Here is a 26136-nt window from a genome sequence, read left to right on the forward strand (position 1 = left end):
ATGTAAGATGTGAGATGTGAGATGTTAGATGTGAGATGTCAGATGTGAGATGTGAGATTGTGAGATGTGAGATGTGATAGTGAGATGTGAGATGTGAGATTGTGAGATGTGATGTGAGATGTAGATGTGAGATGTGAGATGTGTGATGTGAGATGTGAGATGTGAATGTGAGATGTGTGAGATGTGAGATGTCATATGTGAGATGTGAGATGTGAGATGTGTGTTGTGAGATGTGAGATGAGATGTGAGATGTAGATGTGAGATGTGAGATGTAAGATGTGAGATGTGTATGTGAGATGTGATATGTGAGATGTAAGATGTGAGATGTGAGATGTGAGATGTGTGTTGTGAGATGTAAGATGTGAGATGTAAGATGTGAGATGTGAGATGTAAGATGTGAGATGTGAGATGTGAGATGTGTGTTGTGAGATGTGAGATGTGAGATGTGTGTTGTGAGATGTGAGATGTGAGATGTGAGATGTGTGTTGTGAGATGTAAGATGTGAGATGTGAGATGTGAGATGTGTGTTGTGAGATGTGAGATGTGAGATGTGAGATGTAAGATGTGAGATGTAAGATGTAAGATGTGAGATGTGAGATGTGAGATGTGTGTTGTGAGATGTGAGATGTGTGATGTGAGATGTAAGATGTGAGATGTGAGATGTGAGATGTGTGTTGTGAGATGTAAGATGTAAGATGTAGATGTGTGTTGTGAGATGTGAGATGTAAGATGTGAGATGTGAAGATGTGAGATGTGAGATGTAGATGTGTGTTGTGAGATGTAAGATGTAAGATGTGAGATGTGAGATGTGAGATGTGAGATGTGTGTTGTGAGATGTGAGATGTGTGATGTGTGATGTGAGATGTAAGATGTGAGATGTAAGATGTGAGATGTGAGATGTGAGATGTGTGTTGTGAGATGTAAGATGTGAGATGTGAGATGTGAGATGTAAGATGTGAGATGTGAGATGTGTGTTGTGAGATGTGAGATGTGAGATGTGTGTTGTGAGATGTGAGATGTGAGATGTGAGATGTGAGATGTAAGATGTGAGATGTAAGATGTGAGATGTGAGATGTGAGATGTAAGATGTGAGATGTGAGATGTGTGTTGTGAGATGTGAGATGTGAGATGTGAGATGTGAGATGTGTGTTGTGAGATGTGAGATGTGAGATGTGAGATGTGAGATGTGTGTTGTGAGATGTGAGATGTAAGATGTGAGATGTGAGATGTGTGTTGTGAGATGTGAGATGTGAGATGTGAGATGTGTGTTGTGAGATGTGAGATGTGAGATGTGAGATGTGAGATGTAAGATGTGAGATGTGAGATGTGTGTGAGATGTGAGATGTGAGATGTGAGATGTGAGATGTAAGATGTGAGAAGTGAGATGTGTGTTGTGAGATGTGAGATGTGAGATGTGAGATGTGAGATGTGTGTTGTGAGATGTGAGATGTGAGATGTGAGATGTGTGTTGTGAGATGTGAGATGTGAGATGTGAGATGTGAGATGTAAGATGTGAGATGTGAGATGTGTGTTGTGAGATGTGAGATGTGAGATGTGAGATGTGTGTTGTGAGATGTGAGATGTGAGATGTGAGATGTGAGATGTAAGATGTGTGTTGTGAGATGTGAGATGTGAGATGTGAGATGTGAGATGTGTGTTGTGAGATGTGAGATGTGAGATGTGAGATGTGTGTTGTGAGATGTGAGATGTGAGATGTGTTTGTGAGATGTAAGATGTGAGATGTGAGATGTGAGATGTTAGATGTGAGATGTGAGATGTGTGTTGTGAGATGTAAGATGTGAGATGTGAGATGTGTGTTGTGAGATGTGAGATGTGAGATGTGAGATGTGAGATGTAAGATGTGAGATGTGTGTTGTGAGATGTGAGATGTGAGATGTGAGATGTGAGATGTGTGTTGTGAGATGTGAGATGTGAGATGTAAGATGTAAGATGTGAGATGTGTGTTGTGAGATGTGAGATGTGAGATGTTAGATGTGTGTTGTGAGATGTGAGATGTGAGATGTGTGTTGTGAGATGTGAGATGTGAGATGTGAGATGTGTGTTGTGAGATGTGAGATGTGAGATGTGATGTGAGATGTGAGATGTGAGATGTGAGATGTGTGTTGTGAGATGTGAGATGTGAGATGTGAGATGTTAGATGTGTGTTGTGAGATGTAAGATGTGTGTTGTGAGATGTGAGATGTGAGATGTTAGATGTGTGTTGTGAGATGTGAGATGTGAGATGTGAGATGTGTGTTGTGAGATGTGAGATGTGAGATGTAAGATGTGTGTTGTGAGATGTGAGATGTGAGATGTGTGTTGTGAGATGTGAGATGTGAGATGTTAGATGTGTGTTGTGAGATGTGAGATGTGAGATGTAAGATGTGAGATGTCACAGACTCACGTCACAGACTTCCTTCTCTGGGATTCCTCGGAGGACGGCGTACAGCTCCAGGTGTTCTCTTCCTGTCAGCAGCTCGTTGATGGCGTCAAACTGAGGACAGTAGCCCATGTTCTGATGGACTTGATCGATCTCCCTCAGGATGCTACGGACACAGAGAGCACTTCAGAACAGGGACCACTGATCCAGATTTAAAAGCAGTCAGCTGTTACCATGGATACAATAAAAGTGACAGAAGTTACTGTGAAACAAACTAATTAATAATAATAAATTTGTTCCTTCACTTCATGCTCGAAAAGTCTTTAAAGCCAAATCACAAGAAGAGGTCGGAGACCGACCCTCCCTGTGTTTGTGGAGGACCTGCAGGGTCCCAGAGCCACAGGTTGAGAACCTAATTCAGCTGAAGAGATGAAGCAACACTCACTGTGTTTATTCTAATTATCTGAGCAGTTAATGAGCTTAACGAGAAACAAGTGAACTTATGGAACTGTGTGTGTGTGTGTGTGTGTGTGTGTGTGTGTGAGAGAGAGTGTGTGTGTTGTTCTCTTCATAATAATAATAATAAAACAAAGAGAACAAGGTAACAACAGAGTGAGAGTTTCATCAGGAGGACAAAATCTTTCAAAATAAAATCAATACAAACATAATGTTGAGTTAAAGGTGGATGTATGACTCTTATTTTGGCGGTCCACCCTGTGTGTTGTGTTGAACATGATCACATTCAGTTACTGATTCAGGTCCAGACCAGAGTTCAGGTAAGAACCTGCTGTGACCTTTGACCTCACCTCTTCCCGGCCAGGAACGCCTCTCCGCTCGTCACCACCGTGTCTCCTGTCAGCATCTTAAAGGTCGTCGTCTTCCCAGCTCCGTTCACCCCGAGGAGTCCAAAACACTGAAACACACACACACACACACACACACAAACAGTTACAGAGTTATTATTCATCAGCAGTTACTGTTTTTTTATTTAAAATGACTCAGCGGGTCATGTGATCAGTCATGTGATCAGTCTCACCTCTCCAGGTGGAATCCCGACACACAGTCGATCCACAGCAGGTTTCTGTTTCCTCTTGAACACCTGCGGGACACGACTCACTTTCAGCACCATCAACACACACACACACACACTCACTACTGCATCAAATGAGGATCAATCCACCGCTGAAAGTAGTCCCTAACAGATGCTTTATACTTCCTGCAGTTTGTTTTATAAAAACTCAGTGAGCAGCTGTTTCACTAAAATACTGAGGTGAGACCTGGACCCTGTGGTCCCGGGTCAGATCCTGTACCTTGGTGAGCTGTCGGAGCTCCAGGATGTCTCCGTGTCCGAGGCCGTTGACGATTCTCTGTCTCTCTCTGGCCACGTCCTCGTCCTCCTCGCCCAGTGCTCCCAGTTTTGTGAGTTTACTGACGGCCCTGCAGACAGAGAGGGACAAGCTGTTTGTCTTCATCACTGCAGATCTGTGAAACCTCCTGTTTTCATTCAGTTCATCTTCAGTTTGATCTGCTGCCCCCAGGTGGACAGAAGCATGTATGACAGCAGCTATAAACACTACAACAGCTCAGACTGCAGCAGGCAGGTAAATAATAAGGTGTGTGTGACTGTGTGTGTGTGTGTGTGTCTGTGTTGATACCTGGGTTTGATGCAGAATCTGTACTGGATGAGGACAGTGATGATGAAGAACACTACTCCCTCCACAGCCATCGCGAACAGGTTCTTTCCCACCATGTCCCACTCCAGAGGAGAGCGGAACCTGTTCTCACCTGAGACAGCGTTATTCACACATCCATTAAATTACCATCAATGTCTATTCCAATCAAAGTCTTAATGAGTGTACAGGTAATAAAATACTGGAGTGATAAAGTATTACAGTGTTGTTAAAGGCCCACACTGCGTCTGTCTGTGTGTTACCGAATCTCTCCAGGGCGTCGGCCATCGCCTGGTTCTTCACCATGTCGATGAGTCCTCGCCCGAGACAGAAGTGAGGGAAGATGAGGAGGACGTTCTTCAGGATGTCGTTGATTCCTCCGATTTCCTGTGAAGAACACAACATTAAACCACGGCCGGAGGTTTGTTGTACAACCTCAGTGTGTCTCTGCGTGAACTCACATTGTTTCCAAACAGCTCCATGACGAAAGTGGAGATGCTGCCGTTGATGCCGATGAGGATGTTGACGCTGGTGAGGACGACGTACGCCGTGCTGGGGATCTTAAAGAAGAAGGAGGCTGGGTACATGAGAGGTGTGATGGACCAGCTGAAAATAAATCAACAAAATGTTTCTGTCAGAAAACATGAGAGAAAACCAAAAACCTGAACTATCCCTTTAAAATAATGACACTACATGTTCCTCATACAGCGTGTGGGTAATAATCTCATATCAAGATAGTACAGTGTAGTACAGTGTAGTACAGTGTAGTACTGTGTAGTACTGTGTAGTACAGTGTAGTACTGTGTAATGCTGTGTAGTACACTGTAGTACAGTGTAGTACTGTGTAGTACAGTGTAGTGCTGTGTAGTACAGTGTAGTACAGTGTAGTACTGTGTAGTACAGTGTAGTGCTGTGTAGTACAGTGTAGTACAGTGTAGTACTGTGTAGTACAGTGTAGTACACTGTAGTACAGTGTAGTACTGTGTAGTACAGTGTAGTGCTGTGTAGTACAGTGTAGTGCTGTGTAGTACAGTGTAGTGCAGTGTAGTACAGTGTAGTACAGTGTAGTACAGTGTAGTACTGTGTAGTACAGTGTAGTACAGTGTAGTACAGTGTAGTACAGTGTAGTACAGTGTAGTACAGTGTATTACTGTGTAGTGCTGTGTAGTACTGTGTAGTACAGTGTATTACTGTGTAGTACAGTGTAGTACTGTGTAGTGCTGTGTAGTACAGTGTATTACTGTGTAGTACAGTGTAGTACAGTGTAGTACAGTGTATTACTGTGTAGTACAGTGTAGTACAGTGTATTACTGTGTAGTACAGTGTAGTACAGTGTAGTACAGTGTATTACTGTGTAGTACAGTGTAGTACAGTGTATTACTGTGTAGTACAGTGTAGTACAGTGTAGTACAGTGTATTACTGTGTAGTACAGTGTAGTACTGTGTAGTACAGTGTAGTACTGTGTAGTACAGTGTAGTGCTGTGTTGTACAGTGTATTACTGTGTAGTACAGTGTAGTACTGTGTAGTACAGTGTAGTACTGTGTAGTACTGTGTAGTACTGTGTAGTACAGTGTAGTACAGTGTAGTACAGTGTAGTACAGTGTAGTACAGTGTAGTACTGTGTAGTGCTGTGTAGTACAGTGTAGTACTGTGTAGTACAGTGTAGTACTGTGTAGTACTGTGTAGTACTGTGTAGTACAGTGTATTACTGTGTAGTACTGTGTAGTACAGTGTAGTACTGTGTTGTACAGTGTATTACTGTGTAGTACTGTGTAGTACTGTGTAGTGCTGTGTAGTACAGTGTAGTACAGTGTAGTACTGTGTTGTACAGTGTAGTACAGTGTAGTACTGTGTTGTACAGTGTATTACTGTGTAGTGCTGTGTTGTACAGTGTATTACTGTGTAGTACTGTGTAGTACTGTGTAGTACTGTGTAGTGCTGTGTAGTGCTGTGTAGTACTGTGTAGTACTGTGTAGTACTGTGTAGTACAGTGTAATACAGTGTAGTACTGTGTTGTACAGTGTAGTACAGTGTAGTACTGTGTTGTACAGTGTATTACTGTGTAGTGCTGTGTTGTACAGTGTATTACTGTGTAGTACTGTGTAGTGCTGTGTAGTGCTGTGTAGTGCTGTGTAGTACTGTGTAGTACAGTGTAATACAGTGTAGTACTGTGTAGTACTGTGTAGTACTGTGTAGTACTGTGTAGTACTGTGTAGTGCTGACCCGTAGAGCAGCAGCAGCAGGGCGAGGACCGGCAGGTTGGTGGAGGAGACGTAGGCTTTTTGTTGGAAACAGATGAAGATGAGGACGACCAGTGTTGCTGGTACGACATAGTTACACTGTAGAGACACAAACACACACATCAACACCAAACACACACTACAATACACACACTGACTGGGACGGTGCGCTTGTTTTGAGCCTCACCATGTCCCAGATGAAGTTGGCGACCCAGTAGAGCAGCGGCTGCACTCCGCTGATGAACTGCATGTGTTTGGCTTTACTGACTCTCTCCTGGATGAGGAAGACCACAAAGCTCGCAGGGACGAAGGACATGGCAAAGATCACACATATGGACACCAGGACGTCCACAGAGGTCGTCACCCTGGAGACGAGGACCAGCAGGAGTTAAATGTGTCAATGGTCAAAAAGATAAACAATAAAAGACTCCTGTAGACGCCTGACAGTCTATCAGTGAGTGGTGTCCAGGTGTCTCAGGTGTGTGTTGTCCGGGAGTGTGTACTCACAGTGCGACCTGGGACAGCTGCTCCTTGGTCAGGTTCAGAGGATGGTTGAAGGCACTGATGCCGTACTCTCTGGGGTCCTTGTCGTCAGGCAGGTTTGCTCTCAGGATGCCGTTGTTCATCACATTGATGAACGCTCCGATACTGTGCCAGCCTTTATTATTAAACCAGATCTGACAGAGAGAGTTCAACAGTCATCATTATTCATTCACTCCTCAAGGTTAACAAGTGAATCCAGACTGGAACATCTCAAAGACCAAAGATATAAACTTATCATGGAAACACTGATGAATATTGTTGTGATGAAACACAGGAGATATTTATCTGAAAGCAGCATTTCAAACCAGATTCTTTGTTTAGCTGAAGTAGATTCAACCTTTATTCTCCATAAACATTTCACTTTATGTTCAGGTTCAACAGACAGTTCTGACCTCAAACTCTGAGCTACAAGTTCAATTAATTGTTAATGAATTGACTCATCAGCGTTTCTGCTCTCCTTATAATTGGTTCTGTCCAATCAGCTGGAACTACAGACCCATAAAACCACTGTTTCTACAGTAGTAACGTGTCATACAGGTACGCTCTACACCTGTGCCGTACCTACAGGTGATGTGTTGTTATTGTATTTGTAGTCAAAGTAAAATCAGCTGTTTCTCACCTTGACGTTGTTCTTCGTGTCCAGACCGTTAATGAAACCTGACAGACTGTCCAGGAATCGATCTGCAGCAGCTCCCTGCAGAAACAACGGCAGCAGGTTTCAGTCTCTTACCTTTATCATTCTGTTTATTATATGTGATATACTGATTGTATATGATATATTTCACATTATTTTCACTTGGACTGGTTCTTATCTGATGTCACTTCTTCACGCTGCCTCTCGTGTGTTTTGATTGGTTGTTGCGGTGACTCAGATGTGAAGTTGTTGTTTTGTGATGAATGTCTGAATAAACAGTTTCTACATGAATGAAGCTCAGAAGCTTCAGATCAACGTCTCTAACTGACCTTCTGTAACTCAAAGATCTTTCGGACTCTCTCGATGGCGTCATCAATCTCATTGGCTGGTGGGAGGACCTGAGTGCTCCTGGCGCCCAATGAGAAGCCTCCGTACCTGCAGAAAGAAAAACCCCTTTCAGAATATGAAAAACTGGAAAGGACTGACAGAGTTTATTATTAAAACTAAAACCAGACACTGACCTGAACTCATTCACCCAGACTTTGTTCTTCAAACTGTGGAAACAAACATTCAGAAACATTTACTTCTTGTTATGGAACTTGTCCAGGTGTGTTTTTACTCAGGTGAGCGTCTCACCTCTTGCCAATGATCTGAGCGTAGGTTTTCACCAGGTAGTCGGAGATGTTTCTTCCCGTAAGGTTCTGCAGAGTGTCGGTGGCGCTCAGGTTCATCTGCACAACAACAGTCACAGTTTATTCCAAACCCCACATTAATAAACAAAGGAGAATGATTTCATCATAAAAGTAAATCATAACAACATGTGAACAAGGTCAAGGCGTCTTTCATGAAAAGTCCAGTAACCAGTGAACCTCTGTTGTCTCTCAATATCAGTTCTTTGACCCTAAAATTCCCTCTAACTCTGAGTCCATGTCTCGCTCTTGTTCAGGGGCTCTGACCTCAGGGGGGGGCAGACCCCCGGCTCCAGCAGGACAGTCTGGCAGCATCTTCTTCTTGCCGTCACAGCTGCAGAAACATGGCGGGGACGGATCCTCCATGGTCCAGTTTCTGGAGCTGAACAGCTGCTGGACGCTTTCAGGGACATCAGGAATATGCCAGTCCTCGTCCCCCATGGTACAGGGAGCCTCTCTGAGGAGGGAGGGGGACAACGAGTGTCAGGACATGGAGCTGAAACATCTGTTCCAGTATTGGACCAATGACACATGTCTTACGGGATGGGATGTCCATCCATGCAGCGAGTCCCGAAGCCTGGAGCATCCATCAAAGCGTCTAATAACTTCTGCATATTGGCGTCTCCGGGAGCATCGTCGCTACAGGAGACAAAAACAGTCAGACCATGATGAACACATCAGGGTCATATCGTATGCGAACACTTAGTGACGGCGTGGGACAGTCTTTACCTGATGAATGTCACCTGGTCCTCGTACATCCAGGGCTGCAGCTCCAGACTGGGGTATTTTCCAAACGGGGGGACGATGAGACTGAAGACCAGAGCGATGCAGACGAACACAGCAGGAAGAACAATCTGAAAAATGAACAGGAACGAATTCACAGCAAATCCTAGAAAAGTTGGAGTAACATAAAAACCAGCAGAATCCACTGAGGAGCTCACCTGAGCGAAGAAACCTTTCCTGGAGCGCCTGGCGTTTAGAAACCGCTTCCACATCAGAGCCACAAACTGCTGCTTCTTCAGACTCCAGCCGCCGACCTGGTACGAGCCTTTACCATCAGTACAGTTCAACCAGTCCGTCTCCCTGCACTCTAAGAGGTCACCACAGGTCACATGATTAATCACATGGTACTCCACAAAACAGTACAGGTGAAACAGTTATAACCATGAAAGTTAATCTGACCTGGCTGAGACAGAGCTGACCTTTGAACTGGTTCTGTCAGTGTGTGTGTCGGTGTGTGTGACAGTGTGTGTGTGTGTGTGTGTGTGTGACAGTGTGTGTCGTGTGTGTCAGCGTGTGTGTTCCAGTGTGTGTCGTGTGTGTGTCGGTGTGTATGACAGTGTGTGTGACAGTGTGTGTGTCAGTTTGTGTCAGTGTGTGTTCCAGTGTGTGTGTCAGTTTGTGTCAGTGTGTGTGTCGGTGTGTGTATGTGTGTGTTAGACAGTGTGTTCTACTGTGTGTGTGTGTGTGTGTGTGTGTGTGTGTGAGACAGTGTGTGTGTCGGTGTGTGTCAGTGTGTGTGTTGGTGTGTGTCAATGTGTGTGACAGTGTCTGTCAGTGTGTGTGTCGGTGTGTGTGTCGGTGTGTGTGTCGGTGTGTGTCAGTGTGTGTGACAGTGTCTGTCAGTGTGTGTGTCAATATGTGTGACAGTGTCTGTCAGTGTGTGTGTCGGTGTGTGTGTCGGTGTGTGTCAGTGTGTGTCAGTGTGTGTCAGTGTGTGTGACAGTGTCTGTCAGTGTGTGTGTCGGTGTGTGTGTCGGTGTGTGTCAGTGTGTGTGACAGTGTCTGTCAGTGTGTCTGTCAGTGTGTGTGTCGGTGTGTGTCAGTGTGTGTCAGTGTGTGTGACAGTGTCTGTCAGTGTGTGTGTCAGTGTGTGTGACAGTGTCTGTCAGTGTGTCTGTCAGTGTGTGTGTCGGTGTGTGTCGGTGTGTGTGTCGGTGTGTGTCAGTGTGTGTGTCGGTGTGTGTGTCGGTGTGTGTGTCGGTGTGTGTCAGTGTGTGTGACAGTGTCTGTCAGTGTGTGTGTCAATATGTGTGACAGTGTCTGTCAGTGTGTGTGTCGGTGTGTGTGTCGGTGTGTGTCAGTGTGTGTCAGTGTGTGTGACAGTGTCTGTCAGTGTGTGTGTCGGTGTGTGTGTCGGTGTGTGTCAGTGTGTGTGACAGTGTCTGTCAGTGTGTCTGTCAGTGTGTGTGTCGGTGTGTGTCAGTGTATGTCAGTGTGTGTGACAGTGTCTGTCACTGTGTGTGTCAGTGTGTGTGACAGTGTCAGTCAGTGTGTCTGTCAGTGTGTGTGTCGGTGTGTGTGTCGGTGTGTGTGTCGGTGTGTGTCAGTGTGTGTGTCGGTGTGTGTGTCGGTGTGTGTGTCGGTGTGTGTCAGTGTGTACCTGGGTCTCCGTCAGACTCGTTGCAGTCGTTGTTGTCGTCCTCAGTTAAAGGTCTCAGGCAGCTCTGATGGTCTCCTCCACCGAAAGCATGAGTCCTCCTCCGCCTCCGAACAGGAAGTGTACCATCTGAACACACACCATAAAACCAATGGATGTAGTGAAGACTGATGTGTTGGGACACTCTTATTTTGAAATGACAGATAAGGTCAGAGGTTAAGTCCTCACCTGAGGGCACTTCAGTGTCGACTCCGTTATCTTCGGCCACTTTCAGGAAAATCTACAAGAACATATTCATTTAAATTCATTTGACCTTGTGACTTGAACTCTGGTTGTTACATCAGTGAGCTTGACTTTTGACCACCTAAATCCTATCAGTTTATCTTTGAGTCTTAGTGAATGCTTGTACCAGATTCAAACAAAGACTTTCAATGTTATTGAGATATCGTCTTCACGAGGACGTGACGGACGACCTGAAAACATGGTGGCTCTGCCAACAGCCACAGCCGGCGTGGAGGACTAAAAACATGTCCCACCTCCTCGAGTGTGGTGTCTGACACTCCGTAGCTGGAGATGCCAAGGTCGGGCAGCTTCACGTCCAGATCTTTGAACAGCTCCACAAAGGCTCCATCCTTAGCGGCGCGGTATGGCAGGACGTAGGTCAGCTCGTGTCCCAGGTCCTCCACCATGCGGGCGGCGGGGACGTGACGCAGGATCAGACTTGAGACCAGAGACACGTCCGGGGGCACAAAGGGGATGTCAGAGATGGACGCTGCGGGGCCGTTCTCTGAGGACAGACACAAGAGACACAGATCAGATCCACCCGAAGGTGAACGCATCAAACGCTCTGAAGGAACAAAGAGCTCACCGATGGTAGCAGCCTCACTTTCATGTTCACTGCCAAGTCCTGCGTCACTGCTGCTGACCGAGGCGCACTCCTCCTCCTGAAACACAAAGTACAGCACTGAAGGACCAGTACTACACAGAGTACACTACTGAAGGACCAGTACTACACAGAGTACACTACTGAAGGACCAGTACTACACTGAGTACAGTACTGAAGGACCAGTACTACACTGAGTACAGTACTGAAGGACCAGTACTACACTGAGTACAGTACTGAAGGCCTGGTACTACACTGAGTACACTACTGAAGGACCAGTACTACACTGAGTACACTACTGAAGGACCAGTACTACACTGAGTACAGTACTGAAGGACCAGTACTACACTGAGTACAGTACTGAAGGCCTGGTACTACACTGAGTACAGTACTGAAGGACCAGTACTACACTGAGTACAGTACTGAAGGCCTGGTACTACACTGGGTACAGTACTGAAGGACTGGTACTACACTGACTACAGTACTGAAGGCCTGGTACTACACTGAGTACACTACTGAAGGACCAGTACTACACTGAGTACACTACTGAAGGACCAGTACTACACTGAGTACAGTACTGAAGGACCAGTACTACACTGAGTACAGTACTGAAGGACCGGTACTACACTGAGTACAGTACTGAAGGACCAGTACTACACTGAGTACAGTACTGAAGGCCTGGTACTACACTGAGTACAGTACTGAAGGACCAGTACTACATTGAGTACACTACTGAAGGACCAGTACTACACAGAGTACAGTACTGAAGGGCCGGTACTACACTGAGTACAGTACTGAAGGACCAGTACTACACAGAGTACAGTACTGAAGGCCTGGTACCACACTGGGTACAGTACTGAAGGACTGGTACTACACTGACTACAGTACTGAAGGGCCGGTACTACACTGAGTACAGTACTGAAGGACCAGTACTACACAGAGTACAGTACTGAAGGACCAGTACTACACTGAGTACACTACTGAAGGACCGGTACTACACTGAGTACAGTACTGAAGGCCTGGTACTACACTGAGTACACTACTGAAGGACCGGTACTACACTGAGTACAGTACTGAAGGGCCGGTACTACACTGAGTACACTACTGAAGGACCGGTACTACACTGAGTACAGTACTGAAGGCCTGGTACTACACTGAGTACACTACTGAAGGACCGGTACTACACTGAGTACAGTACTGAAGGGCCGGTACTACACTGAGTACAGTACTGAAGGACCAGTACTACACTGAGTACACTACTGAAGGGCCGGTACTACACTGAGTACAGTACTGAAGGACCAGTACTACACTGAGTACACTACTGAAGGACCGGTACTACACAGAGTACAGTACTGAAGGACCAGTACTACACTGAGTACACTACTGAAGGACCGGTACTACACAGAGTACAGTACTGAAGGACCAGTACTACACTGAGTACACTACTGAAGGACCGGTACTACACTGGGTACAGTACTGAAGGAGCAGTACTACACAGAGTACAGTACTGAAGGCCTGGTACTACACTGGGTACAGTACTGAAGGACCGGTACTACACCGGGTACAGGTTTGAAGGAACGGTAATACACAGAGTACAGTACGGAAGGAGCAGTACTACACTGAGTACACTACTGAAGGACCGGTACTACACTGGGTACAGTACTGAAGGAGCAGTACTACACAGAGTACAGTACTGAAGGCCTGGTACTACACTGAGTACAGTACTGAAGGGCCGTTACTACACCGGGTACAGGTTTGAAGGAACGGTAATACACAGAGTACAGTACTGAAGGAGCAGTACTACACTGAGTACAGTACTGAAGGCCTGGTACTACACTGAGTACAGTACTGAAGGAGCAGTACTACACTGGGTTAGGGTTAACTGCTGAGACCTTCTTGGTGAAGGACACGGTGCTGGACGAGTTCCTGCAGGAGCTCAGTGATGGTTCTGGTTCTTTCTTCACCAGCGTCAGGTAATAGCCCGTCCCCAGCTGGTTCTTCAGGTACAGCGACGAGCCCACACAGCACAGCTTCCCATGAGAGATGATGGCGATCCGGTCCCCCAGGATGTCCGCCTCGTCCATGTGGTGAGTGGACAGGATGATGGTCCGACCTGATGGGAGACAGGATGTTCAGATCAAGTCCAGCTGGAGAATATAACCAGCTGATTAAAACAGACGAATCGGAAAGACTCACCCTGTCGATAATTCAGTAGGAGGTCCCAGATCCCTCTGCGGGCGTAAGGGTCGACGCCAGCCGTGGGCTCGTCCAGGATCACGACCTTTGACCCGCCAACAAAAGCCAGAGCCACAGACAGTTTCCTCTGCATGCCCCCAGACAGAGTGCTGGTCCTGGACGTGCGTTTGTGCGGCAGCCCGGTGTCCTGCAGGATCTGCTCGATCTCACCTTTCACCTGCTCCTCCGACAGGCCTTTGAGCCGAGCGTAGAACCAGATGTGCTCCTCCACCGTCAGCCTGCAGGGGTGCCACAACACGAACATGGTCACATGATAAACAGGATGAAACCTTTTTCCACCTCTGGTGCAGAGAAACAGACCGAGGACAGTCGTGGTGCAGGACTCACATGCTGAAGAGCACGTTGTGCTGTGGACAGACTCCCAGACTCTGTCTGATGGTGCTCAGCTCCGTCCGGATGTCTCTGCCCAGGATGTAGGCGGTGCCAGAGGTGGGAGGGAACAGACCAGTCAGGATGGACCTGCAGGGACCGGACATGACAAGACTACTTAGATACAGCAAACTGGATCTGGGTCAAAATCTATGTCTGTACCTCTACAGGTAAACTGTACCTGTACCTGTTAGTAACCTTGTATGTGTATCTGTTTTTGTGCTTGTATCAGTACTTGATCTGTACTTGTTGATTCTGGTTGATACTGGTCTATCTCGACTCAGATGGTTCTGGTTTTTACAGCTCTGTATCTGTGTTTGTGTTAGACCTGGTTGTATTGGACTCACATGGTGGTTGTTTTCCCAGCTCCGTTGTGTCCCAGGAAGGAGGTGATCTGTCCCTCATAGAAGCCAAGCGTCAGTCCGTCCACTGCCAGTTTCTTACCGTGACGGTAAACTTTCACCAGGTTCTCGATGTAGACGCCGGGCTCCAGGTGAGCCGGCTCCTCCTCCATACATACAGCTGTAAAACAAGGTAGAGATACACCTCACTGCTCTGTATTTGTCTGTATTTATATTTTTTTTTAGGACCACACTGTGGCCACTCTGTGTCACTGCAGTCTCACCTCCTGAGTTTCCTCTCCGGGTCAGAGGGACTTTGTTGGACTTTCCGTCCTTTTCTCCGAACCAGTAGGACTTGGTGAAGGGGAAGTACCAGGGGCGAGGGATCCCGTACTGACCTGAGGAGACACAGCTGATTAATTTACTTCTGTCTAATGATCAGAGTCTCTGTGTTAAGATTTCATCACGTCTCAAAAGACACTTGATGCTTTTGTATCTTTGCTTCAGCTTCGAACTACCTACAGCTACAGGTTCAGGTTCAGACCAGTTTCATCGGTCTGACTGTTCAACTGTAACAATGATGATGTCAGCTCTCACCTGGAAACACGGCCTCTATGTACCAGGTGAGGACTCCATACAGGAAGGAGTCGAAGTACATGAGGATGATGGCGGTGCGGAGGCTGAAGTCATCCTCCTCCAGAGGACTCGACACTAGGTTCTTCCACTGGATTCCCACTCCCTGCTCCTCGAACAGAGCGAAGTACTCACAGCCGAACCCGAACGCCACCGGAGAAAGGAGGCTCTGCAGGAGAGGAGGTCATGTGACTCACTCTGTCCAATCACAACACAGCGTCATAACAACCATCAACAAACTTACGGCGAACACTTTGGCTCCGAAGCCGATGTAGTCCTGCCAGGCGACGCAGAGCACGTAGGGGAGGTAGAGGGTGAAGTAAATGATCCCTCCGCAGGCCGCCGCTAGGTTAGCTCGGGCAAATGCCGTGCTGATGAGGAAGCATTGCATGATGGTCACCACGGCAAAGGATCCCAGGAAGAGGAAGACCACACCAGGGTCACTGTAGGGCAGCAGGTTCCCCTTCTGTACCAGAGACCACAGAGTCACCATCAGACCATGAACATGAACATGAACTGATGAAGACCTGACGATGTCTATGTCCTCACCTTGAGCAGCAGCACCAATAGACCAGCACTGATCAGCAGAGGAATCAGGCTGCTGATGAACCAGCTGAACCACAGGATCCCGTTATCTAGTCCCATGATCCTCATGGTCTCCTTCAGCCGCGCCTCTTTCTCATACACCACGCTCTTCAGGATGATCGCCACCGAGTACATCCAGGCCAGAGTCATGAAGAGAGGCATGGAGCGGCTCATCACCCGCAGGAAGCTGAGACAGAGGACAGATTAGAGAGAGAGGACAGGAGGACAGGTATAAGACAGAGTCACAGAGGACACGAGGACAACTGGATCAGGAGAACGTTCTCACATGTCGTCTACGTAGCAGGGGTATGGCATCTGCTGGATGTAGACTCCTGTCTTCTCCTTGGTGCCGGTGACCGCTCTGATGATGCCTTGCTCAATAACGTCCTGCAGGTATGAGAATCCACCCCAGATGTACCGCATGTCCTCAAAGGGGTCGGCACGAGGACCAGGGTCCCAGTACCTGAAGAGGAGGAGACAGTTAAAGTTAGTTTAGACAACACAGAACAAACTTTACACTGTGAACGTCAGATCTGAATCTGACGTCTAATCAGTCAATATAAATATAATCAGGGACGTTAAATTACCACCAGACCAGCAGATGTTCCAGACCACATGGAGTCAAAATGCACCAAAAGCCAAAACTTAAAACACCCACAATAGAGCTCGTCCTGTTACTGACCAATCATCAACCTCCAGACTGAAACATGAAAAATCAACAGTGAAGAACCAGAAGCTGCAGTTCCTCAAACGACCACTAGAGTCTGGCTCCAACAGTGAGTCAGTCCCCATAGACTCCCATGTTAAAATGTTCAACTTTACAGCAGAAATAAACATGTTTACAGCCTGGTACAAAAACTGTTTTGGTCTCTAGAGATAATTTCTTCCTTCGTGACACCTGTTTATATAACTCACCTGTTTACATCTTATTAAGTACTAAAGTTATGGAGAAATGAGGGTGTGGCCTCTTTGAGTGACAGGTGGGAGAGCGTATGCTCATCACAAGCCAGAGAGCCACAAGAGTCTCAGCTCCACCCATGCCCCTCCTCTTTGACCATATTTGGATTAGCTGGGAGTTAGGGGTGGAGTGAGACACTGCCAAGATGGCGACAGTGGAGCAGCTCACTCTGAGCTTCAGAGACCTGTGGACTGTGTACAGTCTGTGGTGTGGACTCAGGTTTCAGCTGTAAAATATTGAACTTTTCCTTTAAATTCAAAGGAATAAAACATTGAATGTTTGTTTTTGACGTCGTGAGGACCTGCTGTCTGGGAGTCCCCACAACGACTCTATACAAACACACCTCTTACCTCGCTGCTGTTTTTATTGGAGTAATTTCGGGGTCATGAAGGTTGTTCCCACAATTCAGGGAGAGGAACACTTTCATTTGTGTGTGTGTGCATGTGTGTGTGTGTGTGTGTGTGTGTGTGTGTGTCCTCACGCGTCTTTGATCTTATTGGTCCTTTCTACGTTGTCGATGTCCATACGGATCTTGTAGTTGAGTTTGGATGGAAGCTCCGTGGCGTTGGGGGCGATGTCCGGGAACACAATTCCCGCCCAGAACTTCCTGTCCTCCAGCAGCACCATGGACTGGTTGACCAGTCGCTCCTCACTGGAGACTGGCTCCAGTTTGTCCAGGTTCACACACTAACACACACACACACACACACACACACACACACACACAGGGAGGTCAGGTCATGTGATCTTCACAAACAACAACAACAACAACAACATGTCCATCATGCTTTGAACATCAGGCCGAATGAACAACGATTAAAAAACGGGCCAACGAGATGAAGAACAACAAAGTCATCCTCTCTTTGAAACCATCGTCCATTGTGTTTTTACAGACACAGTCTGTGTCAGTCTGAGACCGTGGGAACAGGAAGCAGGAAGTGGACTTAAGTTTAATGTTAGAAACTGAACATCATAAACGTCATGATGTCGAGGGCATGTGATTTCAGTTGACTGACCTCCATGAAGCGGGAGATGCTCATGATGGCCTGGTCAGTCTCATTGAACACCTCCCTCCAGGTGACGGTGCTGCCCGGCAGCCGCGGGTCGTCCACCTTCTTAGACAGGAAGTTGGAGACGTCGGCCACGGTCCAGTCGGTGTCGGACAGCTGGGCGTGGAAGAAGGTGGCAGTGACATTGTTCTTCAGCAGAGTCTGGAACACAAACAGAAGGACTTCATTTATCCCCTGAAGAAGAACCAGCTCAGCAGGAACTGTCCAAAACTGTTGTCATGACGACAGCAGTCAGTGGTTCGGGTGATTTTGCTGCTTTTCTTTATTTTTAATAAACTGAACGTCTTTGTGTGACTGATTGATTAAAAACAAGCACTTTGAACGCATCACGTTGGACTGTGAGAAATTATTATTACTGTATTTTTAAACTATTCATTAAGAAAACAATCAGCGGATTAATCCTCATCCAACACATTTCATCTGATCTTTGTTAATGTTTTATTTTATTTTAATCAGTTTCAGTCTTTTTTAATTTGTTTTTTGTTTAGAACTTTATGTTTATTATTATAATTATTATTATTATTATTATTGTCACTGGTGTATTTAGAGTCACATCAACACCAGATTCCTCCACCAGGTGTCAGTAACACTTCCACTCATTGGACAGGTCACAAATAAAAAGGTAAAGAGTGATGAAGGGTGAGTCAGAGCAGGTGAAGAAGAAGCAGAAGAAGGACAGGTGAGGTGGTGGGCGGAGGCTGGTTACCCGGATCAGGTCCATCTGCTGACTGTTTTCCATGAAGTTCCAGACTTTGGGTCTCATCTCCTCCCACATTCCTCCCAGGTCCCTGAACACACCGAGCTCCTGGAAGGTCCGGTTCACCTGAACGCAACATAGACACAGATCACATACAGGTGAGACCAACTCCTCCCCCTGCAGGAAGCCAGGAGACAGGAAGTGACGCCATACCTCGTGGATGACCCTCTGTGTGGCGGGGTTGTGGGGGGTGTACAGGATCTTCCCCATCAGCAGAGGCTTCAGAGCCTGCCAGATCATCCTGGACATTGGGTTAGAGTCCATGTTCTTCACCAGGCTGTTACAGTACGGAGCTGCAACACAACAAACAAACAGGTAAACAAACAGACAGATTAACGAACAGATAAATAAACTGACAAAGAAACAGAGAAATAAACAGATAAACAAACAAAAAACCCCAGGTGAACCCTGGTTGAGTTTGCAGCAGCAGACTCTCTGAACTGTCAAGTTAGTCAGTCTGGTGGGCAGCTCTAAATGCTACAATACCCATGAGCCTCAGCTGCCCCCCCCCCACTCACTGGAGGAGTTGTCGTACAGTGACGTGGGCTCGTCCTCGCTGCTGTTGTGGTTTCCGAACAGAGCCTTGTAGTTGCTGTCCTCGTACCAGTTCAGGGACTTGATCTGCAGACCGCCGCCCTCAGGGTGACCACACACGATCCTGGAGACCGCCTGGTACATGGTGCTGGGTGACGATGTGGCGTTCTGCGTCAGGAAGATGATCTCATTCCTCAGGTCGATCCAGCTCTTCATACCAGCCAACTGGAGACCAGAGACCAGAGACAGGGTCTGGTTAGACTTGGACCAGGTCTGACAGGGTGTTACTGATGGTTTTAGGTGGTCTCAGTGTTGCCATAGTTACTGTGTTTCTGGATCAGTGACAAACCTCAGATGTCCTGTCTACAACCATCTCAGACCTGCAGTGACCAGTTACCAGCTGGTTAAATCAACTTCTCAAACTCAAACTTGAAACTAAACGACTGTCGACACTTAAACGTCTTTAAACTTTTCAAATTAAAACAGCAGCTCTGAGATTTGGTCTTTCCAGTTTAAACCTGCACTGACTGTTCTCAGCAGAAACAACACTGACATGTCGTCACCATACGTTGAGTTTATGATCAAACAGCTGATCATCTCCACCTCCAGCAGCTGCACAGCAACATGATGATTCATGTGGAGTCAGTGTCGCCTGATGAGTCTCTGAGACCAGCAGAGACCAGCGAACAAAGACACAGACTGCAGGTCAAAGTTTTAATGAAGTAAACAGAAATCAGTCGTCGTGTGAATCACGGTTCAGAATAAATCGGACCTCTGCTCTGAGAAAGAATCGCTGACAGTGAACTGAGGTCTGTCATGACTTCCTGTTGATGCTCTGACTCACTTTAAACCAGAGTCCAACATTTAACATCTATATTTCTGTCTGAAATTAGTCTGAAACATTATCATTAAACACAAGACTGTTTCTCAACATGCTGCTTTTTGATGTGATTAAACTAATTAATACATAAATATATATAAACATCAAATTAAGAACGGACATTTTCTTTATCTTCACGTCTTATTAAACATCTTTTATTAAAAGTAAAACTGCTGCATCAAATTTAATTCATTCAAATTAAACATTTAAGTATCAAACTTTATTTACTTTGACCATCAGATTAAAACCTCGTATCTCCACTTTGTGATCTCACATCAGTTGATGCGGAGAAGAAAAGTTAAAAAAAAAAACCCCAAAAACTTGAACTTGTTTTTTTCTGATGCTGGAGGTGAATCAACAGAACATCAGCTGACAGACGCAGAGACAGTAAAGTAGAGCTGAGGTCCAGACGGAGGATTGTTGTTGTTTCCTCTCAGAGGAAGAGCTGGAGGTTACTGCAGGTCGACACGTTTCTGAGACTTCAGCAGAAGTGAAACCGTCACAACTCATCCGAGGCAAAGGAGAATTATTTAAAGGAACATTAGGCTCTTATTTTGGTAGGTTTAAATACAGAGTCAGGTTTACTGATCAGTGTTTCTCCTCCACTCGTCTCATCAGGTGTAAAATATCACAGACTCTTCTATCTATAAACTCTAGCAGCTGCCAGACGTCTCACCAGCACCAGAAGAAGAGAGAACATTGCTCCATTTTAGCGTCTCTTCACTGTCTTCAGGTAAACTTTAGATTTGAAGCCTTTTAAAGCTCCGGACTCACACCTGAGAACACCTCAGACTTAGTGACCCCACATTAGCCGAGTCACAACCTGAGGTCCTCAGCCAGAGCTCTGTTAGTCTGTCCAGGACTGAGGGGGACCAGGTCTCTGTTCAGACCCCAACATCAGACCAGCGAACTTCTTTTAAAGACGTATTTTATAGGTCTGCTTTCTATGGGCTTTAATCTATTATCATATTAAAGTCCTGCTCCTGTTTCTGATCAATTCATTTAATCATTAAAACCTTTACACTGTTTTACTTCACATTTACATTGACTCTCATTGTTTGTTTATTGGGTTTGTGTGCGTGTTCAAATGAACATCAGTTTCTACTTCACTTGATTATTGATTATTAGATCTCCACTGATTCACTGAGCAGAGCGTCACTGATCTAAACTGAAGAAATCATTGTTCAATAAAAAACACTGACGTTTGTTTCTTTCACTGTAGAAATGAATGTGGACTCAGAACGGAGGCTGTTAAGGAACGGACTCTCGAGACTCTGAAACCGGTCAGAGTTAAAGAAGCTGTTTATTTGTTTGGATCGTCTCCCTCAGGTGTTTGTTCCCCTCAGGTGAGAGGACAGGTTTCTGTCACGCCCACCTGCTGGGACATACGAGCTTTTCACACGACACTGACGGGCAAACAGATCTGTCTATCTAACTCTCTAAACTGTGTCATAATTAATGAATGAATTCATGAGTTATGGAGTTATTCACATGTTTAGTGAGGTCACAGTGACCTCTGACCTCTGACCTCAAGAATCAGTTAGTCAAAGTGAAGGGGTGTCGACGGTGTGGAGAAATAAAAACGCCTCAGCTCTGACGTTTTTTCTTCTTCATGTGATGAAACAAAAAAAACTCATAAACTCAAACCAGACACTTCCTCTCTAACAGGAATTTCAAAGTAAAGCTCAGAATCTGGAAGTTCTAGAAAAACTATTTGGTCACAAAATGTTTTTTAAACTGTTTTTTTTTTTTACAACGTCCTGATTATTACAGGATTATTAATTTACTTCATTACATAAGACACACACACACACACACACACACAAACACACACACACACACACACACACACACACGTTCCTGACTCAGCATCCATATAAACCAAACAAAACACAGCAGTCACATGTTTTCAATTTGACCCAGTGTGTGTGTGTGTGTGTGTGTGTGTGTGTGTGTGTGTGTGTGGTGTGTGTGTGTGTGTGTGTGTGTGTGTGTGTGTGTGTGTGTGTGTGTGTGATAACCTCAGGGTGAAAAAATAAAATGGGTCAGTCTGACTGAACTTTATCACACTGTTCTCATCAAGTCTCAGTCTACGGCAGCTCACAGTCCGTCCCCAGTGTCTCCAGTCTGTCTCCAGTCCGTCCCCAGTGTCTCCAGTCTGTTTCCAGTCCGTCCCCAGTGTCTCCAGTCTGTCCCATCCTGTCATATACAGTATGTATCATCATATAAACTGTATATGATGATACATACTGTCGCTAAGTCGTGGTCATGTGACATCCACCTCGGCCTCTAACAGCTCTGTGCAGCTGCAGCGTCTCAGCAGGTTTCCTCTTCAGTCCTCAGGGCAGGACTCAGAACAGAACCAGGACGAGGACCAGGACCAGGACGGCCGCTGGGAGCCTGTTGTTTGTTCAGACTGGTGTTTTGTGCAGCTCTGAGGACTGTGAAGAGAAACCTGCTGAGACGAGTGAGACTTTGTTCAGCTGGGAGCTCGTCTGTCTCAGCTCCAGGACGACGTCTTTTATCTGGACACAAAGACTCGGAGACTCTCAGAGCTGCCAAGTTAAACCCAGTGGCCCCAGTCTGATGTGGACTGGACTGGAGGACACGTCTCTGACTCTGCCGTCAGCTGATCAGGTGTGTTTCTCACCTCGACTGCCAGTGAACCCAGACTGTCCAGGAGGTTGTTGGTTGCCCTGGCAACCTGTCTGACGGCCTCAGGGTCTGTCTTCACGTCCCCCTGAGACACAAAGAGACAAAAGCAGCTTCAGGTAAATCTTCAGTCACAGTGAAATGACAAAGCAGCTGATTGGCTCATAAACAGAATCAATTAAAGGATCAAACAGTTTCTCCTCGTCATGAATTAATAAAGTTTTATATGAAATTAAATGTTACACTTTAGTATTAATATTTATTTTGGCCCTAAAAGAGTTTAAAAGTTATTAATGTAAGTGACTCATCCTCTTGTCAAATAGTGATCCTGCATCAATGTATGAAAACTGTTATAACTTGTTTATTTATGATTTATAATGTGCTAACAACTGAGTTAATAACCTGATCATAAACCATCTATAAATCCTTTATAATGGAAGTCTTATTGAGAAGAGCTTTGATCAGCTGATCTGAGAACAGAAACCACAGAGGACAGGACAGAGACATTTCTGAACCTGGACCTGATCCAATGATAACCTGTAATTCATTGTAATTGTGTTTGACCTTTGACCTCACACTAAAACACACTGAGCTGAAGCAGGTGTGTGTGTGGTCAGCTGATCCTCTTCTGACTATTTCTCTGTGAATGAGGGACGTTAGAGTTTCTGTCTCTGTTGCCGTGGAAATGTTCAGTCAGTCTCAGTTTCACACAGTCAGTCACAGCTCGTAGATTTCTGCACAAAAGACTCAGAGTCTTTAAACCTGTCTCCAGGCGACGAAAACTGAGACTGTACAGAGAGGAGACAGGCCGAGACACGCCTCCCACACACACACACACACACACACACACACACACACACACACACACACACACACACACACACACACACACACACCTGAAGAGAGGTGGAGACACACCTCTAACACTGTTTCACTCTGCAGTTTGTTCCTTGTTTGTTTGTTGTGTTACGTTTGTAACTTCTTCACTCAAAGGTCACTTACTGAATTTTCTGAGTTTCTCACAGAATCTTATGGTCTTCATGTGTTAGCACTGACACAGCTGAAAGCTCAGGGAAAAGAGCAGGTAAGGGGACTTCGAATCATGATCATGTGACCTCTGCTGTTCATTTAAACTAATAATTAATAATCAACAATCAGCTGTTTATTAATCAACATAAACAAAAACAAACTATCAGTCTGTCGTTTCTTCTGTGATTTTATTCATGTTTCTCACTCTGTTCTCGTGTGGTCCAATCACGGCTCAGCCATGTGATCGGTGAGTTCTTACCCTGACGGGTTTCAGGAAGTCCAGGTTGTTCAGGAAGTGGTCCTCGGCCTGGTTCAGCCAGGTGGGCGGAGCCTGACAGATCACTTCCTGTACCAGCATCGACACCTGAGGGTCCGAGATCGTCACAAAGTCATGCAGACTCCGCTGGCCCCCCTTCCTGGGACACATGTCCCTCAGGTGGACCCCAAAACCTCTGAGGAGGACCTGACACACAGAGACAAAGACAGAGATCAGAGACACAGACAGAGACACAGACAGACACAGACAGAGACAGAGAGAAAAAGACACAGACAGAGACACAGACAGAGAAAAAGACACAGACAGAGACACAGACAAAGACATAGACAGACACAGAGAGCAGAGACAGAGACAGAGACACAGACAAGGACAGAGACACAGACAGAGACACAGACACAGACACGGACAGAGAAAAAGAGGCAGACAGAGACACAGACAGACACGGATAGAGACACAGACAGAGACACAGACACAGACACGGACAGAGACACAGACAGAGGCACAGACACACACACGGACAGAGACACAAACACAGACACGGACAGAGACACAAACACAGACACGGACAGAGACAGAGAGCAGAGACACAGACAGAGGCAAAGACACACACACGGACAGAGACAGAGACACAGACACGGACAGAGACACAGACACAGACACGGACAGAGACAGAGGCACAGACACGGACAGAGACAGAGACACAGACACGGACAGAGACAGAGACAGAGACACAGACAGAGACACAGACAGACACAGACAGAGAGCAGAGACAGACAGAGACACAGACAGAGGCACAGACACGGACAGAGACAGAGACACAGACACGGACAGAGACAGAGACACAGACACGGACAGAGACAGAGACACAGACACAGACAGAGACACAGACAGACAGACAGAGAGCACAGACAGACAGAGACACAGACAGAGGCACAGACACGGACAGAGACAGAGACACAGACAGAGGCACAGACACAGACACGGACAGAGACAGAGACACAGACAGAGGCACAGACACACACACGGACAGAGACAGAGACACAGACACGGACAGAGACAGAGACAGAGACACAGACACAGACACGGACAGAGAGCAGAGACAGACACAGACAGAGAGCAGAGACAGACACAGACACGGACAGAGACACAGACAGAGACAGACACAGACAGAGAAAAAGACACAGACAGAGACACAGACACAGATACGGACGGAGACACAGACAGAGACAGAGACGCAGACACAGACACGGACAGAGGCAGAGACAGAGACACAGACAGAGACAGAGAGCAGAGACACAGACAGAGACAGAGAATAAAGACACAGACAGAGACGCAGACACAGATACGGACGGAGACAGAGACAGAGACGCAGACACAGACACGGACAGAGGCAGAGACACAGACACAGACAGAGAGCAGAGACACAGACAGAGACAGAGGCAGAGACACAGACACAGACACAGACAGAAGCAGATAGCAGAGACACAGACAGAGCGCAGAGACACAGACAGAGGCAGAGAGCAGAGACACAGACAGAGAGCAGAGACACAGACAGAGACACAGACAAAGAGCAGAGACACAGACAGAGACAGAGACACAGACAGAGGCAGAGACAGAGAGCAGAGACACAGACAGAGAGAGAGACAGAGACACAGACAGAGACACAGACAGAGGCAGAGACACAGACACAGACACAGACACAGACAGAGAGCAGAGACACAGACAGAGACACAGACAGAGACAGAGAGCAGAGACAGAGACACAGACAGAGAGCAGAGACACAGACAGAGACAGAGGCAGAGACACAGACAGAGACAGAGGCAGAGACAGACACAGACAGAGGCAGAGACACAGACAGAGACAGAGGCAGAGACACAGACACAGACAGAGACAGAGAGCAGAGACACAGACACAGACAGAGACAGAGGCAGAGACACAGAAAGAGGCAGAGACACAGACAGAGACACAGACACAGACAGAGAGCAGAGACACAGACACAGACAGAGGTAGAGACAGACACAGACAGAGGCACAGACACAGACACAGACAGAGACAGAGACAGAGGCAGAGACACAGACACAGACAGAGGCAGAGACAGACACATAGACAGACACAGACAGAGGCAGAGACACAGACAGAGACAGAGACGCAGACACAGATACGGAAGGAGACAGAGACAGAGACGCAGACACAGACACAGACAGAGGCAGAGACACAGACACAGACAGAGAGCAGAGACACAGACAGAGACAGAGACACAGACAGAAGCAGATAGCAGAGACACAGACAGAGCGCAGAGACACAGACAGAGACAGAGAGCAGAGACACAGACAGAGAGCAGAGACAGAGACAGAGACACAGACAGAGAGCAGAG

General features: G+C 46.5%; 1 protein-coding gene across 1 annotated transcript in view; it reads right to left on the bottom strand.

The window, feature by feature from the left end:
* abca1b (ATP-binding cassette, sub-family A (ABC1), member 1B) overlaps window positions 1–26136 on the bottom strand; it is a 52211-nt gene that overhangs the window by 7333 nt on the left and 18742 nt on the right. The window contains exons 7-44 of the mRNA XM_056383230.1: window positions 23745–23948; window positions 22455–22544; window positions 18909–19149; window positions 18544–18683; window positions 18340–18456; window positions 17580–17774; window positions 17045–17250; window positions 15892–16068; window positions 15570–15792; window positions 15265–15486; window positions 14985–15189; window positions 14672–14785; window positions 14394–14568; window positions 14005–14136; window positions 13618–13895; window positions 13314–13534; window positions 11407–11482; window positions 11075–11325; window positions 10767–10818; window positions 10542–10667; window positions 9100–9248; window positions 8888–9012; window positions 8699–8797; window positions 8426–8615; window positions 8106–8200; window positions 7991–8023; window positions 7799–7904; window positions 7455–7529; window positions 6800–6969; window positions 6480–6657; window positions 6276–6391; window positions 4512–4656; window positions 4314–4437; window positions 4036–4165; window positions 3691–3817; window positions 3417–3479; window positions 3187–3293; window positions 2405–2546 (exon numbers count right to left, since the gene is read on the bottom strand). Of these exons, the coding sequence (XP_056239205.1) occupies window positions 2405–2546; window positions 3187–3293; window positions 3417–3479; window positions 3691–3817; window positions 4036–4165; window positions 4314–4437; window positions 4512–4656; window positions 6276–6391; window positions 6480–6657; window positions 6800–6969; window positions 7455–7529; window positions 7799–7904; window positions 7991–8023; window positions 8106–8200; window positions 8426–8615; window positions 8699–8797; window positions 8888–9012; window positions 9100–9248; window positions 10542–10667; window positions 10767–10818; window positions 11075–11325; window positions 11407–11482; window positions 13314–13534; window positions 13618–13895; window positions 14005–14136; window positions 14394–14568; window positions 14672–14785; window positions 14985–15189; window positions 15265–15486; window positions 15570–15792; window positions 15892–16068; window positions 17045–17250; window positions 17580–17774; window positions 18340–18456; window positions 18544–18683; window positions 18909–19149; window positions 22455–22544; window positions 23745–23948 (5619 nt within the window). The remainder of the gene's footprint in view (window positions 1–2404; window positions 2547–3186; window positions 3294–3416; window positions 3480–3690; window positions 3818–4035; window positions 4166–4313; window positions 4438–4511; window positions 4657–6275; window positions 6392–6479; window positions 6658–6799; window positions 6970–7454; window positions 7530–7798; window positions 7905–7990; window positions 8024–8105; window positions 8201–8425; window positions 8616–8698; window positions 8798–8887; window positions 9013–9099; window positions 9249–10541; window positions 10668–10766; window positions 10819–11074; window positions 11326–11406; window positions 11483–13313; window positions 13535–13617; window positions 13896–14004; window positions 14137–14393; window positions 14569–14671; window positions 14786–14984; window positions 15190–15264; window positions 15487–15569; window positions 15793–15891; window positions 16069–17044; window positions 17251–17579; window positions 17775–18339; window positions 18457–18543; window positions 18684–18908; window positions 19150–22454; window positions 22545–23744; window positions 23949–26136) is intronic.

The sequence above is a fragment of the Seriola aureovittata genome, chromosome 8, assembly GCF_021018895.1.
Source record: "Seriola aureovittata isolate HTS-2021-v1 ecotype China chromosome 8, ASM2101889v1, whole genome shotgun sequence".
NCBI lineage: Eukaryota > Metazoa > Chordata > Actinopteri > Carangiformes > Carangidae > Seriola > Seriola aureovittata.